Source organism: Rhinolophus sinicus, chromosome 18 (genome assembly GCF_057876585.1).
Source record: "Rhinolophus sinicus isolate RSI-liver-muscle chromosome 18, RSI-T2T, whole genome shotgun sequence".
NCBI classification, from domain to species: Eukaryota; Metazoa; Chordata; class Mammalia; order Chiroptera; family Rhinolophidae; genus Rhinolophus; species Rhinolophus sinicus.
Window position 1 is genome coordinate 18,350,123 of NC_142518.1, and position 18,584 is coordinate 18,368,706.

General features: G+C 47.3%; 2 protein-coding genes across 2 annotated transcripts; both read left to right on the top strand.

Annotated features, from left to right (window-relative positions):
• Positions 1 to 206: 206 nt before the first annotated feature.
• Positions 207 to 1,244, top strand: LOC148754565 (melanoma-associated antigen B5-like). Its single transcript, XM_088795074.1, has one exon. It carries the CDS (start codon positions 207 to 209, stop codon positions 1,242 to 1,244), a length of 1,038 nt encoding a protein of 345 aa, XP_088651200.1.
• Positions 1,245 to 12,839: 11,595 nt separating this feature from the next.
• Positions 12,840 to 13,853, top strand: LOC148754566 (melanoma-associated antigen B1-like). The gene has a single exon (XM_088795075.1). The coding sequence runs from the start codon at positions 12,840 to 12,842 to the stop codon at positions 13,851 to 13,853; it is 1,014 nt and encodes a 337-aa protein (XP_088651201.1).
• Positions 13,854 to 18,584: the final 4,731 nt, after the last annotated feature.

An 18,584-nucleotide genomic window follows, 5' to 3' on the forward strand; every position in this document is an offset into this window, starting at 1 on the left:
ACAGGCGATCAGAGAGGAGCCCTCAGATCCTTAAAGAGGGTTCCCAGAGCGCTGATGGCCCTCAGAGCCTTAACGAGGTGCCCTTGGTTAAGGCCGAGGTGGAATCTCCCCGCAAAGGTGCCACACCATCTCGTTCTCCCTCCTCCAGGTGCTGGCATCACCTGCTCTGACCACACCCGTGCCTGCTGTGCCTGACCTGTGTCATAATGCCTCGGCGACGAAAGGGTAAGGCCCGTGCCCGTAAAAAACGCAACCAAACCAGTGCTGACTCCAAGAGGCACAAGAGCGTTCAGGAAGCTGCAGTTGTGGGAGACGAGTCCCCCTCCTGCTCTTCTGTTTTGGAAGGTGATCCTCAAAGGTCATCAGCTACTGAGACAAGTAGCACTTCCCAGGGGTCTTGGAGACCCTCGTCTACCACCATTACCTCTTCAAGTGCTTTAGACACAAGATCTGACAAAGGCGATGAAAGTCAAGATAAGGAACATTCGTGTTCTTCTGAGGTCCCATCTCCAGAGACCTCATGCACTGATCTTCTAGCCACGCAGCTGGATTTGTTGGAGCAATTTCTCCTGTGCAAGTATGAAATGCAAGAGCCCATTCTGAAGGACGACATGCTGAAGATTGTGGGCGAAATTACCCAAGACCAATTTGCTGACATCATGAAGACAGCCTCTGATCGTATTGAGGCTGTCTTTGCAGTTGATTTGAAGGAAGTCGATTCAAGCAACCACGTATATGACCTCGTCAGCAAACTGAACCTCCCCAATAATGGGAGGGTGTATGCTGGCAACGGGTTACCAAAGACCGGTCTCCTCATGAGTATCCTAGGTGTGATCTTTATGAAGGGCAACTGTGCCAGCGAGGAGGAGATCTGGAAATTCCTGAATATGCTGGAAGTATACGCTGGGAGGGAGCACCGCATCTACGGGGAGCCCAGGAAGCTTATTAACGCAGAGTTGGTGCAGCTACAGTATCTGGAGTACCGCCAGGTACCTGACAGCGAACCTGCACGTTATGACTTCCTGTGGGGCCCAAGAGCTCACGCTGAAACAAGCAAGATGCAAGTCCTGGAATTCTTGGCCAAGGGTTGTGATACAGGCCCTAGTGCTTTCTCACCCTGGTATGAAGAGGCTTTGGTAGATGAAGAGAGAGCACGAGCTATAGAGGCAGAGAGGGCTGCCACTGGTGCCACAGCCGGACGTGATATCACGGCCCTGGTTGCTCTCACCCCTAGTGAAGTCTGAGGATTTTTTCATCATGAAGATAAAAATAAATAAAAAATTACATCACAAGAGGGACTTCAGTGGAAATGTGAAAGAATCCCACAGTAAAATTTTTCGGAAAATGGAATAGAAAAAATAATAAAACGTCATAAAACTTTCATTTTGGTGACTCCTTTCAGTCTTTTGTTTTGTAAAATTGATTTATATCTTGATATGCTTAGCGTATTAAAGAATGTAGGAGACAGTAAATCTTAACAAGTTTGACCTCTCACTTACCGTCTCTTCTATTCCCAAAATGTAATTCAGCATCTGCGCTTTGGAAGGCTCTGTGCTAGTAGTGGGGGTGCAGAGATAAAGACCCAGCCTCTGCCCATAGAACTTTGGAAGCTTGGAGCTTCAGTCATGTAAGGAAGATGTTGAGATCCCCTCTATGACTTACAGGAAAGCAAAAAGGATGAGTGAGACGGGAGGTGTTCCAGGTGAAAGCAGTCAAGTATAAACCCCCTGAGGCAAGGCAGTTTAAGTTTTGGAAGCTACAAGTCAGTCCCCGCAATACACTTTTACATTAAACTACACGGTGGACTGTATGAAGCTATGGGACTGGTGAGCAGAGGCCACATCCTCAGATGAGGTGTCTGAGTTGAGAAAATGACTGGAAAACTGCACTGTGGGGTAAGGTCCAAAATTAAGGCCCAATAATATGGGCTGCCTGGACATTTGGAGAAACCAGCAGGGCCTCACATCCCCTAAATGCAAGTTCCCATCCATAGTCTTCAGTTGCATATAAGGTCCCCTAGCAAACAACCAGCTTTATAAGGGGACAAAGCATAGATCTTGCTCATTCCTAAGCAGCAGTCGTCTGTTCCCTACCAGCCTGCAGAATTTTGCAGACAATCTGATTACACGCTGCCATGGGAACTAGGGGTTAGTTTACCCTCTTGATACCAAAAACGCGCCCTCCCAAAGACACTGTCTCTACACTGTGTTCCCGAGTGCAACCCACGTGTGGCACAGTGGGGCACGCGGTGTCCTCCCCATCCTGTGAGTACACATGGTTAATAAATGGCTGTCTATCTCATCTCTACAGTGTCCAGTGTTGTGTGTGTGGACACCCCATGACCACCTGCCTCACCTTATGGGGTAAACGGAAGGCCATAAAACATGCTCTTGTGAATTACGTTGGGATGTTAGATAACCCAGAAAAAATGTCCACCTGGGTCAGTGTAGTAGTTATCGCAGGCTGCCATAACAAAATACCCCTGACTGGGTGGCTTAAACAGCCAAAATTCATTTTCTCAGTGTTCTGGAAGCTGGAAGTCCAAGGTCGAGAACTGGCAGGGTTAATTCCCTCTGAGGCCTCTCTCCTTGGCTGGTAGACAACTACCCTCTTCACGTGGCTGTCTCATTGTGTGAGTGTGTCCCTGGTGTCTCCTTGTGTGTCGTAATCTCTTCTTATAAGGACACCACGCAGACTGCATTATGGCCCACCCTAATGGCCTCATTTTAACTTCACCATCCTTTGAAGACCTGATTTGCAACTACAGTGCCTTTCTGAGATACTGAGGGTTATGACTTCAACAAGAATTTTGGGGGACACAATGGTCTCTCCTGTTTCATAGATCCACACATAAAGATGTAATGTGTCCAATTGGAATGCTTAACAACTACACCCCTGGAGACTCATCATCATTTCCAGGTTGACCTGATATATTCCACGAGGTTGGAATTTTGAGGGATGTTGTAATTGAATCAGGCATGTAAGGATCTTGGGAGGGGACATGTTTTGCATAAGGTAGGGACATGAAACAACGGGGCCTAAAGGGCAGGCTGCGGTAGACAGAGTTGTACTGGGCACACATGATCCTTACCTACTGGTGATTATACCTTTGTGTATTCCTGTCCTCAAGTGCAGGTAGGGCCTGTGGCTTGATTCTAAGGAATTGATTGCGACAAAGATGCTGGGATGTCCAGCAATTGCATTACATTGCACATCAAAAGCGAGCGCTCACTATCCTGCTCGTCTTGAAGAAGAAATGTTCCATGTTTTGAATAGCTTACGGAGAGGGCAATGTGGCATGAAATTGCAGGTTGTTTATTTTTTTTTCTTTTCTTTTTTATCAAAGTTTATTGGGGTGACAATTGTTAGTAAAGTTACATACGTTTCAGGTATGCAATTCTGTAATACGTCATCTCTGTATCATGTTGTGAGTTCACTACCCAAGTCAGTTCTCCTTCCATTACCATATAGTTGATCGTTTAGATAAGGAATTTTTCCTCTAAGCAACAGTCAGGAAACAAACAAACCCTAACTCCTATAGACAAAAGGAAAGGAATTCTGCCCCCAAAACTGAGTGTGCTGGAAAGTGGATTTTTCTTGGTCACTTCCAGGTTTCAGTCCAGCATGGAAGGAGCGGCAACTGTCACGCCCATGCTCCCAACAAGAAACAAACTGAACATACTGGAAACGGAGCCACCTTCTTAGCTCCATCAGAGAACTGAGGTCACAAGGCAATGCTGCCCCCGAAACGAAGAGATTGAGTGGGAGATACAGAGAATCAGAGCTCTTTGGAGCAGAACTCCTAGAGCAGAAACCACTGCTAGAGCCAATAACAGGGTAAGAAAACCAGTATATTTGCCAAATTGCTGGAGGCTCAGCTAGAGATGTAAAAACTCCAGGCAGGTCCAGTTCAACAGGGACTCCTAAACTTTTGTGAGTTTTACCTCCAGGAGCCCTACGAGGTCCTCACCCTTGTATTTTCAGTCGGGGGAAGGACAGAGCAGCCATTTTGAAAAATGCCTAAGGCAACCTATTCTTTATAAAAAGGCCAGTTTAAAGAGAAACTATTGATCAGAACCTAACTGACTAGGGTTTCACCTGAGCCTAAACAATCTGGGGAGAGGAAATGCCCAACTATAGGCCTCTCAACTTCCTTTACCTAAGGGGTGAAAAAACTGAAAAGCACTTGTGAAATCATAGCCCAGAGGAACAGGTCCACTAAAAATCTGAGATCTAATCATCCGATTATACAATATTCCCCCTCACCCCACACCTTACCACCACATCAGCAAAGCTCCTGTATAATAAACAAGGGATTACAACGCAAAGACCTGCACATCTCAGACATTCGTTAAGAAGAACAAGGGAGACAAAAACGAGGACACCACAGGACATTTGGCGTCTGATACCTACAGCTCCATCAGATAGTAACAGCCTGAGTCTGGGCCAGAAAAACAAAACACAAAACCTCACACAAAAGACCTACTTACCCCAGTTCCTCTGACCCAGTACGTTCTGTCTGACTTTGAACCAAAAATTAAAAGGCATAATAAAAGACAAGAAACACAGTTTGCAGAGACAGATCACGCATCAGATTCAGAATCAGATATGGCCCACATCCTGGAATTATCATGCAAGTAATTTAAAATAACACTGATTAATATGCTAAGGTCTACAATGGAAAAAGTGAACAACAGGCAAGAATAATAAGTAGGTAATGTAAGTAGAGAGATGTAAACTCTAAGAAAGAATCAAAAACCAATACTGGAAATAAAAAAGAGAAATGAAGAAAGTCTTTGATGGGCGCACCAGGGGACTGAACATGGCTGAGGTAAAAACACCAGGGAACTTGAAAAATTGTTGATAAAACTTTCAACTGAAATGCAAAGAAAAAGAACAAAAAAGACAGGAGAATAGCCAAGAACTATTGTCTTCTCTCTTTGAGAGGGAATGGCCCCCTTTTGAATGACAAAAGGTATGTATAACATTTGAGTGGTAGCAACACTAGAAGGAGGAGAAAGAAACAAAGAAACAGAAGAAATGCATAAAGTAATAATGACTGAGGTTTTCCCAAAATTAATGACAAACACTAAACCCCACATCCGGGAAGTTCAGAGAATTCCAAACAGTATAAATACCAAGAAATCTATACCTAGAAATATCACATCCAACTGGAGAAAACTAAATAAAAAGATAATTCCTTGAAAAAAGCCAGAGAAGGAGGCACCTTCCCTACACAGAAACAAGGATATGAATTACATTGGCCATCTCCTCAAAAACTATGCACATAAGAAGAGAGTTGAATTAAAGCTTTCAAGTGTTGGAAGTAAAAAAGCACCAACCTGAAATTCTGCATCCAGGTGAAATTATCCTTCAAAGTGAAGGACAGTGAAAGATTTTCTCAGACAAATAAAAACTGGGCTAATTCGTTACTAGAACCGCTTTGAAAGAAATGTTAAACTAAGTTTTTCAGAGAGAAGGAAAATGATAAAGGCCAGCAACTCAGGTCTACATAAAGACAGGAAGAGTGTTAGAGAGGGAATAAATGAAGATGAAATAAAATATGTCACTTTTGCTTATTTGATCTAACAGATAACAAACAGTTTATAATAATCACAGCAGCAATGTACTCAGTAATTATACCTTATGAATAAGTAAAATGAATGACAGCAATACGAGTATTACAGGGAACAGGACTTGGTAGTGCACTGTTTGAACGTGGACTTGGATTAGTTATAAATGTGCAAACTTCAAACTCTAGGGCATCCACTGCAGTAAGTAAAGAAATTAGTATAATTGATATGCTAAGCAGGAGAGAAAATGGAATAATGTAAAATGCTCAATTAAAACCAGGGCAGGTAGCAAAAGACTGGGAGACAGAAAAGAAACGAAGAACAAGGGTGACAAATAGAAAACAGTAACTAATATGGTAGATATTAATCCAACTATACCAATCATTAATTGAAAAGTCAGTAGTCCTAATACCCTAATTAAAGGACAGAAATTGTCAGAGATTAGAAAAAGAAGAACAAGACCATATTACATATTGCCTGCAACGAACCCACCTTAAAATAAAGATACAGATAAAGCAAAGGGATGCAAAACGATATACCATTCTGACACAAATGAAAGAAAACTGGAGTAGCCATATTTATTTCAGACAAAGCAGAATCCAGATCCAGAGAACACTATAAATAAGTATTACCGATATTTCAAGATGACAATCAGTGGACAAGGATCAAGTTCTACCTAAAGAAGAATTTCAAGTTATAAACTCAAAGGAATTTTAGAATTAGAGAATTAACATCCTGCAGCCTCTAACGTATGTACGGATAAAAGTGATGACTGCCAACATCACCAAAAAGAGACAGGAGACACGCATTTCCTAACTAAGTGCACATTGTTACCTCTAGAGTGTGCCTGCCAATAACCAAACAGAAACCTAAAGCTTAATGTGAACAAGATCCTACTTATAAAAATTGAGGATTGTTAATGATGCATGTCAGGTAATTGGGTTCACTATTCTGTTCTCCGTACTGTTGTGTATGTTTGAGAATTTCTATAATAAGAGTATTTTATTTAAATATCATATCTTTAATATGAAAATTGAAGTGAAATGGACCATTTTTAGCACATTGTAAATAATTAAATAGATCCACAGAGAAACAGAAATCTTCAATCCACATAATACAAACAGAAACTACAGTCCAACCCAAGGCAACGTTTTAATCCTCCAAGACCACCCTGGTTTGGGTACTTGTTAACACCAAATAGCAAAAGAAAAACTAATATCGATTCATGCAAACTCTTCTAAACCATACCAAACGACAGGGAATTAGTCAACCGTTTTAACAGGCTACCTCTACTTCATACAAACACCAGGCAAGGATCCCTCAATAAAACAATACTTAGGCCAAACCTAGTCACATAGGGACAGATATTCTAAATAAATACGGAGTATTTCCAATATAGCCGTTAATTAACACTAGGAAACACTGTCAACTGGAAATCACTACATTAGCACAAAAAGGGGGAACCATATGACCATGTGCAAGGATAAAGCAAAAGTCTCTGAGGTTAAAGGAAAAGAGAGAATCTTAAAAGCAGCAAGAGAAAAGCAGATAGTCACATACAAGGGAGCTCGCATCCAAAAGACTGTCAGGTGATTTCTCAACAGAAGCTTGCAGGCCACAAGGAATTAGCAGGAAATATTCAAAGTGATGAAAAACAGGGACACAACCAAGACTACTCTACCCAGCAAGGCTGTCATTTAGATCGAAGAATAGATAAAGAGCTTCCCCTACGAGCAAAGAAAAAGCAGTTTATCACCACCAGATCAGTGTTACAAGAAATGTTAGAGGTGTCTTTAGGAAGAAGAAAAACAGGTAAAAAAATATGAATAATAAAATGGCAGTAGCTATATGTCTATCAAAAATTAGTTTCAATATTAATGGATTAAATGCTCCAAACAAAACACATAGTGGGGCTGAACGGATATGAAAACAAGAACCTTACGTATGCTGCCTGCAAGAGACACAGTTCAGATCACAAGACACATACTGACAAAAGGTAAAGGAATGGAAAAAGATACTTCATGATAATGGAAACAAACAAACAAACAAACAAAAAGCTGGGGTACCAACACTTATACCAGACAAAACAGACTTTAAAACAAAGGCTGTTACAAGAGACAAAAAAGGACCTATTAATTTCACTTCTGGGTAGTTTTCCAAAGAAACCTAAAACACTATTTCCAAAAGACATCCACCCGTATGTTCACTGCAGTATTATTTACAAGAGGCAAGATACAGAAGCAAACTAAGTGTCCGTCAATACATAAATGGATAAAGAAGAAGTCGTACATCTTAAATACTATGGAACATTATGCAACCACTGAAAAAAAGAATGAAATCTTGCCATCTGCAACAACATAGATGGACCTACATACAGGGTATTGTGCCAACTGAAATAAGTCAGAGAAAGACAAATACAATGTGATTTCACTTACATGTGGAATTTAAAAAACAAAATAAACAAACAAAACAGAAACAAACTCATACATACAGAGAACATTTTGATGGGAGACGGGGGATGAGGTTAAGAGGTACAAATTCGTAGTTACAAAATAGTCATGGCATACGGAATATAGACAATAGCATACGGAATATAGACAATAAGTAAGATCGTGATAACTATGTATGGTGTTGGATGGGTACGAGATTTATCAGGGTGATCACCTCGTAAGCTACATAAGTGTCTGATCACTATGTCGTACACATGAAACTAATATAATAATATTGCATGTGAACTATAATTGAAAAATTTTAAAAATGCTAAAAAAGAAAGAGCATTTGACAAAAATTCATACCAGTTCAGGATAATAACTTTTAGCAGTAGCAGAGAATTTCCATTTTGTGAAATCTACTATGAACATACTCAATGTGAAACAATACAAGCATACCCAATAGAGTCATGAAGATGACAAAGATACATGGTATGAAAAACACTGTTTACAACTGGATGAAAATACATACCCAGTACAAAACTATTGTACAAGAATACAAACACCAAAATAGACAAGAAGTAAGAATAGTGAAAAGAAAGAGATAATGATAGTAACAATATGATCTCCTTATTAAAAACCTAAAACTTTTTGCAGAAAGTATTCAGATATATAGGAAACTTGGAAAAGCTGACGTACCAAAGATTCAGGAAACCAAATTCAGGAATCTGGCCAAACGAGATCACTAACAAATTACAACATGGAACGGAAAATATGCCATTTACAACCACAAAAATCTACAAAACATACCTAATAGAAAACCAAACAGAAATGTACAAGTTCTTCACGAGCTCCTCTAAAAACGTACTGATAGGCTTATAGGCTTATTACAAAAGAAGGCTGAGAGCAGTATACTATATTTATTGACAGGAGGGAGAATATTGTCAATAGGTCAATTCTGCTTAAAGTATTCACAGACTTGCTGCCTTACCTATAACTGCAAAGGTGATAAACAAACTCAGGCTGCTGTTTCCCATACTCCAAATCGACCCTGGAAAAATTAAGGAATAACAAAAACAATATTAACAACAATAGTAAAACAAAAAGCATGACAACCCCTGGGGTACACAAAGTCGGTGCTTAACTAGAACCTCTGTGTGGGCAGGTAGGAGAGTGCTCTGAAGCCGAGACTATTCTATAGCAGGAAATAAAGTCAGATTGAGAGGATTGGTTGAAGGAAAGATTTTAAAGATCAAACCTGAATCGTCCATTCAGGGGAACAGAATATTGTAAAACTGAACATTCTGAAATTAATTACAGATTTAGTGCCTTACCCATAGTTTCCAAGATGACTACCAAACTTGGGCTGCTGTTTCCAGGGTCCCAAATCAACCGTTCAAAAACGAAAGAAGTGATAAAAAACAAAAACAAAACAAAAAAAATAAAACAATAGCAGTAAAAAACTAATGAGAAACCGCTTAGAGGCACTAAGTTTGTACTGAATTAGTAATTGTGTGGGGGCAGCTGGCAGCTTGCCATGAAGTAGAGACAGGCCTGTAGAAGGCAGGGATGGTTGGAGGAAAGTTTGTAAAGTTTGGGCCTTGTTTCTTCCAGTGTGCCCCGGGACAGTGAATTTCTAATGTTTCCCTGAGAGAACCCGAGGCAGTGCCTCATAGCCAGGTGCCAGGGCCATGGGGTAAAATCAGGAGGAAAGTCTGAATTGTTTGGGGCAGCGTGAGTCCAGAGGTTGTACAATGACCATGTGAAATGTTGTTAGTAGATGAGGGCTGTGCTTTTGAAACGATCACCTTAATACAATCTCAGGCGTGGGTTAACGCAGAAGAGCAACTATCACAGTGTTTGCACATAAGGACAGAAATTCGTTCCAGAGACTTGCAGCAAGAACACCGACGTCAGCCAACAGAGGCCCCAGGCAGAGCTATCAGGCGAGTGGGCACCCCACTTTCTCCCTGTGAGTCTAGAGGGACCTAGTAAAGGAAGGATTTAACTGAGACAGGGATGACGTAGAGGCCTGCTATGATACACTACAGAGCAAGTTCATTACCTCGGAACACTGGTGCCCCCGGGATTGTCACCCCCTGCAGCCACGTGTGGGAGCCCTCAGGCAGGAATGGCCGGCAGGGGGGTACCAGCAGCACACGCATCAGGCGTCTCGGGCAGTTGCAGTCCTTGACGTGAGGGGTTGGCCCCAGGTAGACACAGGGGACGGGGCCCAGCACCTACAAGGAGTCAAGGGAGGACAGAGAGGGCTGCGGGGGGAGGGGGGGTCACCATTGCTGTCAGCCTTGGGCGGCCCCACGCATGGCTGCTTGGCTCGGGTCCCTAAACATTTCCTACCGGGGGTTCTGAGGGACATGAGAGCCTCGGTCCGAGGCAGCTGACTCGGGTGGGCAGGAGGAGCAGCCCAGGACCCGCCGAGTCCAGAAAAGGCTCCTGGGTGCCAGTCCTGCGGGCCTCGCCCCCAGACCCCAACCCCCTCCCGTGCACGTGCCCCGCCCAGACCCACGTGGGCACCGGAAGCGGCCCCGCCCAACTGCCAGGGAGCCCGGCTGCCCAGCGGGAGGCCTGTCCCAGAGCTGCGGTGTGAGGTGCGCAGAGAGAGGAGTCCCACGTCTCATCCTGTCGGCGTCAGGTGCGAGGTGACCTAAGGTACGAGTGCGGGACCTGCCCGACAAGGGCCCCCCTTACCCCTGAAAACAGGCGGCCACACATGCCGGGCCCCACCCCCACCCCCATTCCCGGGCGGCCTCAAAATGGCTGCTGGGCCCAGAGTCCTCCGCGTACCCCGCGGTCTCAGGGAATGAAGGCCTCGTCCGTCCGGGACTGGTGGGCTCGGGCTCGGCTCGGCTTGGCTGAGGGGGAATCGCAGGCCCCAAAGTCTGAGGTCAGGCCCGTGGTGAGGAGTGCGGGGACCCCAGAGCCAGGAACTGGGGTGACGCATGGCGCCGCCGCCATTGGTCTCGGCGGGTGGAAGGGCTCACGAGCCTCCTCACTTTGCTGTGGGAGAGTCACGGGGGTGGCGGAGCGGGGCTGGGGGGCCGGCAGCAGGTCAGCAGCGGGGACGTTGGCCATGCAGGGTCTGGGCGGGTGGAAGGCCCCACGAGCCTTCTCACTTTGCTGTGGGAGAGTCATGGGGGTGCGGGCCCGGGGCTGGGGGGCCGGCAGCAGGTCAGCAGTGGGGACGTTGGCCATGGAGGGTCTGGGCGGGTGGAAGGCCCCACGAGCCTTCTCACTTTGCTGTGTGAGAGTCACGGGGGTGAGGGCCCGGGGCTGGGGGGCCGGCAGCAGGTCAGCAGCGGGGACATTGGCCATGGAGGGTCTCGGCGGGTGTGAGGCCCCACGAGCCTTCTCACTTTGCTGTGGGAGAGTCACGGGGGTGCGGGCCCGGGGCTGGGGGGCCGGCAGCAGGTCAGCAGCGGGGACGTTGGCCATGGAGGGTCTCGGCGGGTGGAAGGCCCCACGAGCCTCCTCACTTTGCTGTGGGAGAGTCACGGGGGTGCGGGCCCGGGGCTGGGGGGCTGGCAGCAGGTCAGCAGCGGGGACGTTGGCCATGGAGGGTCTCGGCGGGTGTGAGGCCCCACGAGCCTTCTCACTTTGCTGTGGGAGAGTCATGGGGGTGCGGGCCCGGGGCTGGGGGGCCGGCAGCAGGTCAGCAGGGGGACGTTGGCCATGGAGGGTCTCGGCGGGTGTGAGGCCCCACGAGCCTTCTCACTTTGCTGTGGGAGAGTCACGGGGGTGCGGGCCCGGGGCTGGGGGGCCGGCAGCAGGTCAGCAGCGGGGACGTTGGCCATGGAGGGTCTGGGCGGGTGGAAGGCCCCACGTGCCTTCTCACTTTGCTGTGGGAGAGTCACGGGGGTGCGGGCCCGGGGCTGGGGGGCTGGGGGGCCGGCAGCAGGTCAGCAGCGGGGACGTTGGCCATGGAGGGTCTGGGCGGGTGGAAGGCCCCAGGAGCCTTCTCACTTTGCTGTGGGAGAGTCATGGGGGTGCGGGCCCAGGGCTGGGGGGCCGGCAGCAGGTCAGCAGCGGGGACATTGGCCATGGAGGGTCTGGGCGGGTGGAAGGCCCCACGTGCCTTCTCACTTTGCTGTGGGAGAGTCATGGGGGTGCGGGCCCAGGGCTGGGGGGCCGGCAGCAGGTCAGCAGAGGGCCCGTTGGCGATGGAGGTCCCGGGCCCATGTAAAGCCTATGGGGCTTTTCTCACTTTCCTTTGGGAGATCCTAGGGGTGGGGGCCTGGGCCTAAGGGCTGGCACCAGGTCAGCAGAGGGAGGATTTCCAGGTCAGTGGAGAGTCAGGGTACGGAGCATGATCACTGTGGGGACCACGCACCCCAAACACAGAGGACACCTCAGAATCCCTAAGTACTGTGATCAAAGAGGGCCCCAGAGACATGTCGATACTGGGTTTGAAGTGTCTACTGGAAAGAAGCGGAGCGCAGTGGGGGGCTGGGGTGCCCGGCCAAAATATACATAATGATCCTGAATGTGAACTGAGAACACATCTCAAACCCAGAACACGAGGTTCCCCTTGCCAGGCCCTGCCGTCACCCCTGTAACTCCAGGTAGGGTGCATGGCTCTGTCCTAGGTACTCTCCATGCAGCTTTGCACGGTTCTGAGGAGCCAGGCCAATCAGAGAGGAGCCCCGTGGGTCCCCAGACAGAGCACTGATGGCCCTCAGACCTGCAGAGGCGGCCTTGGTTAAGGCCACGGTGGAATCTCCCTGCAGAGGTGCACACACCATCTCATTCTCCCTCCTCCAGGTGCTGGCATCACCTGCTCTGCCCACACCCGAGCCCGCTGTGCCTGACCTGTGCCATCATGCCTCGGGGTCCGAAGAGTAGACGCCTCCAGGGTGCAGAAGAGACTGAGAGTCTCCGAGGTGATCAGGCCGCTGCAGCAGCAGCAGAAGAAGAGTGCCCCACTTGTCCTGTTTCTGGGGGTTCTCCCCCAAGCTGCCCTGCTCCTGGCCCTTTCCAGGAACCTCAGGGAGCCTCAGCTGCTGGGCCTCCCGAGGCAGGTGTCTCATACCCCAGATCTGATGAAGGGGCCCAGAGCCAAGCTGAGGAGGGCCCAAGCACCTCCTTTGCAGCATCGGCCACTCGGTCGGCTCGCGAAGATCCTCTGACCAGGGAGGCACACGTGCTGGTGCGGTTCCTGCTGGGGAAGTATAAACTGGGTGAGTGCATTACATGGGCCGAAATGCTAAAGGCAGTCAAAAAGAAGTACAGGGAGCACTTCTCTGAGGTCCTCAGGAGAGCCTCTGAGCGCATGGAGCTGCTCTTTGGCCTAGAGGTGAAGGAAGTCGACCCCGGCAATCACTTCTATTCCCTTATCACCCTCCTGGATCTCCCCAGTGAGGGAAGTCTGAACAGGGACAAGAGTATACCCAAGACTGGTCTCCTGGTGAACATCCTGGCCGTGATCTTCCTGAAGGGTAACCGCGCCACCGAGGAGGAGGTCTGGAAATCACTCAACGTGTTGGGGGTCTACGCTGGGAAGAGGCACGCCGTCTTCGGGGAACCCAAGAAGCTCATCATGAAAGATTTAGTGCAGCCCGAGTACCTGGAGTACCGCCAGGTGCCCGGCAGTGATCCTCCATGCTACGAGTTCCTGTGGGGCCCAAGAGCCCACGCTGAGACCACCAAGATGCGCGTGCTGGAAATTATGGCCAGGCTCAACGAGACCGTCCCCAGTTCCTTCCCAAAACTGTATGAGGAGGCTTTGAGAGATGAGGAAGAGAGAGCAGAGGTGAGAGCCGCAGCCAGGGCTGCCAGTGTTGCCAAGGCCAGTGCGCCTTCCAAGGCCCCGGCGCACAGCTCCTCCCACATGTAGTGAGGTCTGGGGCAGGCGTTTCACCTCGGGGTTGAAGAGAGCAGCCTGCCTGCCCAGTAGTGGGCGGTTGAGGTCAGTTTAGTTTTAACAAAATGTTTACCTGGTTTTCTTGTCTTCTCATGAGTGACTTCTGGGTAAAGATAGAAGGATAGAGAGATGATAGATACCAGATAGATACGTAGATAGATAAACACATAGAAACATAGAACAATTTCAGATGTTATTTGTTTTAATAAAGGTTTAGAAGATTCAAAGTAGAAATATGAGAATGACGTGGCTGTGACATATGTTGCTATCTAAAACGTTTGAAAGTTATAAGACAAATTGCGGTGAACGACGGTTTACTTTTAACATAGTGTTTATCTGCATTTCCTTTTTCTTCACGACTAACTTCTAGGTAAATAGATTAGATGTAGGTATAGACAGATATGTAGTATTTTATCAAATGTGATGTCTTTTAAAGAAGGTTTACAACCATCAAAATGTGAATATGTGAATGACATGGCTATCATATTTTTTCTATGTAAAGGGTTTGAAAGTTACAGTTTTGGAATTTCTAAGACAAATTGTGGTGAACGTCGGTTTAGGTGTAAGCAGGATTTCCATGTGCATTTCCTTTTTCACCCCATGAGTAACTTGTAGGTAAAGACAGAATGATGGTAGAGAGACAGTTGGATGCATGGATGGATGGATGGATGGATGGATGGATGGATGGATGGATAGATAGGAGATATAGATAGATGACAGATAGTTATACAGATATGTAGCACTTTGTCAAATGTATCTTTTAATGAAGCTTTACATCCTTCACGATATCAATATGTGAATGACATGCTCTCACATTTTTTACTATCTAGAGGTTTGAATTTTACACTTTTGGAAATTATAAGACAAATTGTGGTCAAGGACAGTTTACTTTTAAAACGGTGTTTATCTGCATTTTGTTTGTCCTCATGAGTAACTTCTAGGTAAAGATAGATTAGATTAGATATACTAACAGACGTAGTATTTTTTTCAAATGTTATGTCTTTTAATGAAGCTTTACAACCTTCAAATTATAAACATGTGAATGACGTGCCTGTCATATTTTTCCTATTTAACGGGTTTGAAAGTTACAGTTTTGGAATTTCTAAGACAAATTGTGGTCGCGGTCTGTTTAATTTTAACACAACGTTAATCTGCTTTTCCATTTTCCTCATGAGTAACCTTTAGGTAAAAAACAGCGAGACAGATAAATAGACTGATAATAGATATATAATATTGTTTTCAAATGTTGTTTCGTTTAATAGAAGGTTTAGAACGTTCAGAATATAAATATGTGAATGCTATGGCTCTCACGTTTTTGCTGTTGAAAAGGTTTGAATGTTACTGTTTTGAAATTTGTAAAACAAATTGAAAATATTCAATACTTTGCTCATGATCGAGATAAGATAACATGACAGTGAAACAGGATTTTCATGGAGATGTAAAAGAATCCAACGATAAAATACTTGGGATCCCGAAATGAAGGAAGGAAATTAAAAAACAAAAATTTCACTGTGTTCAATTATTGGTTTGCCGTATTCCTTCTAGTCTTTATTTTTGTTACATTAAAACTACCTGGATTTGCTTAGTTTATTAAAGAAAGTTTGTTGCAGATCATTGCGTATTGTTTGATATGTGCTAGATTTAAGAAAAAAAAACTGATGGGTTCTTACTATTTCGGAGATTCAAAATAAACATATAATGCAGGTAATCATTAAAGACCCACTGCGTCCCAATCCATATCCCAAGTAGTCTATAATACAGTATGTATATTCTTCCATTTCTACATGATAAGGCTTACCGGAGTGCCTTTACAGATGAACAACTTGCAAATGTTTCACCTTCACAAAGCTGTTAAGTGACACAGCTAGGACTAGATCCCCATTTTGAATTTGTGGGAAGTTCACATTTTTCCAATCCTCCCAGCCCGAGTCTGACTATGTGTCTTTTAATTCACTATTTCCATCACAGAGCTCCAGGAATGCACGTCAGGGGACAAAAAGAAGGTCTCTGCACAGAGAGCAGGGGATTAGAATATTATAGGTAGAGCAGTAGGAATAGCGATACAAATGAGAAGGATGAATAAAGAAGAAAAGAAATAACAGTCAGTGACAGTAGGATTTTGTACACATGCACAGACAGTTAATCTCAAAACATTGGGGTCTCAAAAATCATCCTGGGCAGCCTCCCCCTGTAAAAGTAAATCTTGCACTACAGAAGTCACATGAGAGGCCAAGTCTGGAAAGAAGGAATCGATCAGTTTGTTTTCTCTCTGACAACCCAGCACCTCGTCTGGGGTCCCTGCATTTTGCCCCAGCCTGCCCCTGTCACATCACTCTTTGGATGAGAACCCAGTCTCTGCCAGGTTTGTGGTAGGAAACTTCTCAATTTGGTAGGGATGTGACATTTCCCAGAAGGGAACCACCACCTCCAGAGCAGTGGGTTCCATAGGGCCCCACCCCAGCTGTCAGCCCTTGAAAGACAAAAACAGTTGTGGCTATTCCCGGCTCATACTGACCTCTTGTCTTGGATGTCCCAGGAAGGCTATCCCCTAGGCCTGAGGGCTATCGCTTCAGGTAAGCAGAGGATACAGTCCCCAGATTGGCTCGCAGTCAAGGTGAAGACCTTGATTAACACAACAGAGGGGTCTGCACCTAGGCCCTCCCTTGAGGTTTGCCCTGGGAGGCCCAGGGAATGCCTGGCATGATGAGAGAACCCCTGACATCTATTTGGAGGGTTTCAAGGAGATGGGGCTTTGCTTTTCAGGTTGGCTGTCCAATTCAGCAGAGAGTGACATCCCAGCGTGAGGCAGCCATCCAGGTAAAAATCCTGTATTAGGGATGAGGCAGCAAGCCACCCCAGAAGAGAGGGAAGGCACAAAGTTCCGCTTCCACAGTCGGCCCTGGACGTCCAGGTAGAGCTTTCAGACTGAGGCTACCCCTCTGTTTCTGAGGGAGGAGACGATCTGGGGGAAGTGCAACTCTTGGACCCATGGGGGAGCCCCATTCAGCCAAGGGGCTAACAGTGTCAAGGTAGTGACACTAAGTGACAAAGAGCGTACCCTTCCCAGAAATGAGGGGGCCACCTAGAGCCCTGTCTCACTGTTGGAGACCTGGGCTCTGTAAGGTGACCAGTCACACTTCCCTCCAGGGCGTCTCCTGGACGGGAGGGACCTGATCCAGGAGTACCTCAGGTCAGCAGAGGGAGGCATTCCGGGCTGTGCCAAGAGTCAAGGTGAGGTCCTTGAAGACTGAGGGGACCAGATACCCGTTAACTGGGGGCAGCACAGATTCCTTCCACCGCTGTCAGCCTTGGGAGACCAGATGAGGCCAACTTCCCCTCTTCACAGGGGGTCAGGTTATTGTCAGCCTTTGTATGAGGGGAGAGCTACAGGTCAAGACACGGAGCATACTGAGGGAGGCCTCAGGAGGGCACTGGCCCAGAGTAGAGGGGAGCCCCCAAGTCTCACCATCTTCCAGCCCTGCGAACCCTGGGCAGGGCTAGTCGGATACGTCACCACCTCACTTCCAGCTCCAGAGACTCAATGAAGTGAAGGTGTTGGCCTGAATCTGGAGGTCTCTAGTGGGCCGAGGGAGAAATTCAGGTTCCGACCCGGGGACAACTAAGGGGGCCGCCAACCTCAGAACAGTGAGGTCCCATAGAGAGAGTCTCCCTGTTGCCACTGAACTGATAGCCAGATGTGGGACCCTCCAGACTGCGGACCGACCACCTCACAGCAGTGGGGGCCCCACAGAATCCTCCGACTGTCAGCCCTGGGAGGTCCCAGGGAGAGACACCAGGAAGAGGCGCCATCAGATCCCACTGAGAGGCAACTGAGGAGTAAGGGTCTCAGTCTGAGTGGGGTGGTCCCAGTTCAGCAGAGGGAGAAATATTAACGCCCACACGTATGAGTCAAACGTCGGACACTGAGTGAGAACCTTGAGTGCTAACACCCCACGTAAGGCCTGAACCTGCTTCCCACAGCTTTCTGTTTGGGCCGTGGCCGTGTGAGGAGACGCTCACTTTCTGCTGCTTTCTCCCTAGCAAGGTGGACGCCCCGTGTTAGTCTCCTTCCTCCACGTGCTGGCATCACTTACTCTCCTGCCCACACTGGTGCCTGCTGTCCTGACCAGTGCCACCACGCCTAGGGGTCAGGAGAGTAAGCTCCACGCTCAGGACAAATGCCGTCAGGCCCAGAGTGAGACCCAGGGGCCCGGGGGTGTTCAGGTCACTTCAGCAGCAGGAGAAGAGTCCCCTCGCCCTTGCTCCTATATCTCGGGGTGCTCCCAACTTCTGGCACTGCCCAGGACCCTCAGGGAGCCCCACTGACCACCACTGCGGCTGCAGGTGTTTCATACACGAATTTGGACAATGGTGCCAGGAGTCAAGACGAGGAAAGTAGAGGCAGCTCCCAGGTCCCGGCCCCACTGAGGGCACCTGCAAAGATCCTGTAAGCAGGAATTCAGGACGGTTGGCGCACCCCCAGCATACGAAATGAAAGAGACTGCTGTGAAGGCAGCACTGCTGAGACTGTCAAGAGAAAGCACAGGGCACACTTCCTTCAGATCCTCACGAGCGCCGCTGACAGAATGAACAGGTCTGTGGCCTTGACATGCAGGAAGTCAACCCCACTGACCCCTCCGAAGACCTAGTTAGCAAATCGGACATCAGCAAAGAGAAAAGTCTCAGGGGTGACGGAGACTCACC

Coding starts and splice junctions, on each gene's coding strand:
- LOC148754565 (XM_088795074.1), top strand. CDS start 207: ATGCCTCGGCGACGAAAGGGTAAGGCCCGTGCCCGTAAAAAACGCAAC.
- LOC148754566 (XM_088795075.1), top strand. CDS start 12,840: ATGCCTCGGGGTCCGAAGAGTAGACGCCTCCAGGGTGCAGAAGAGACT.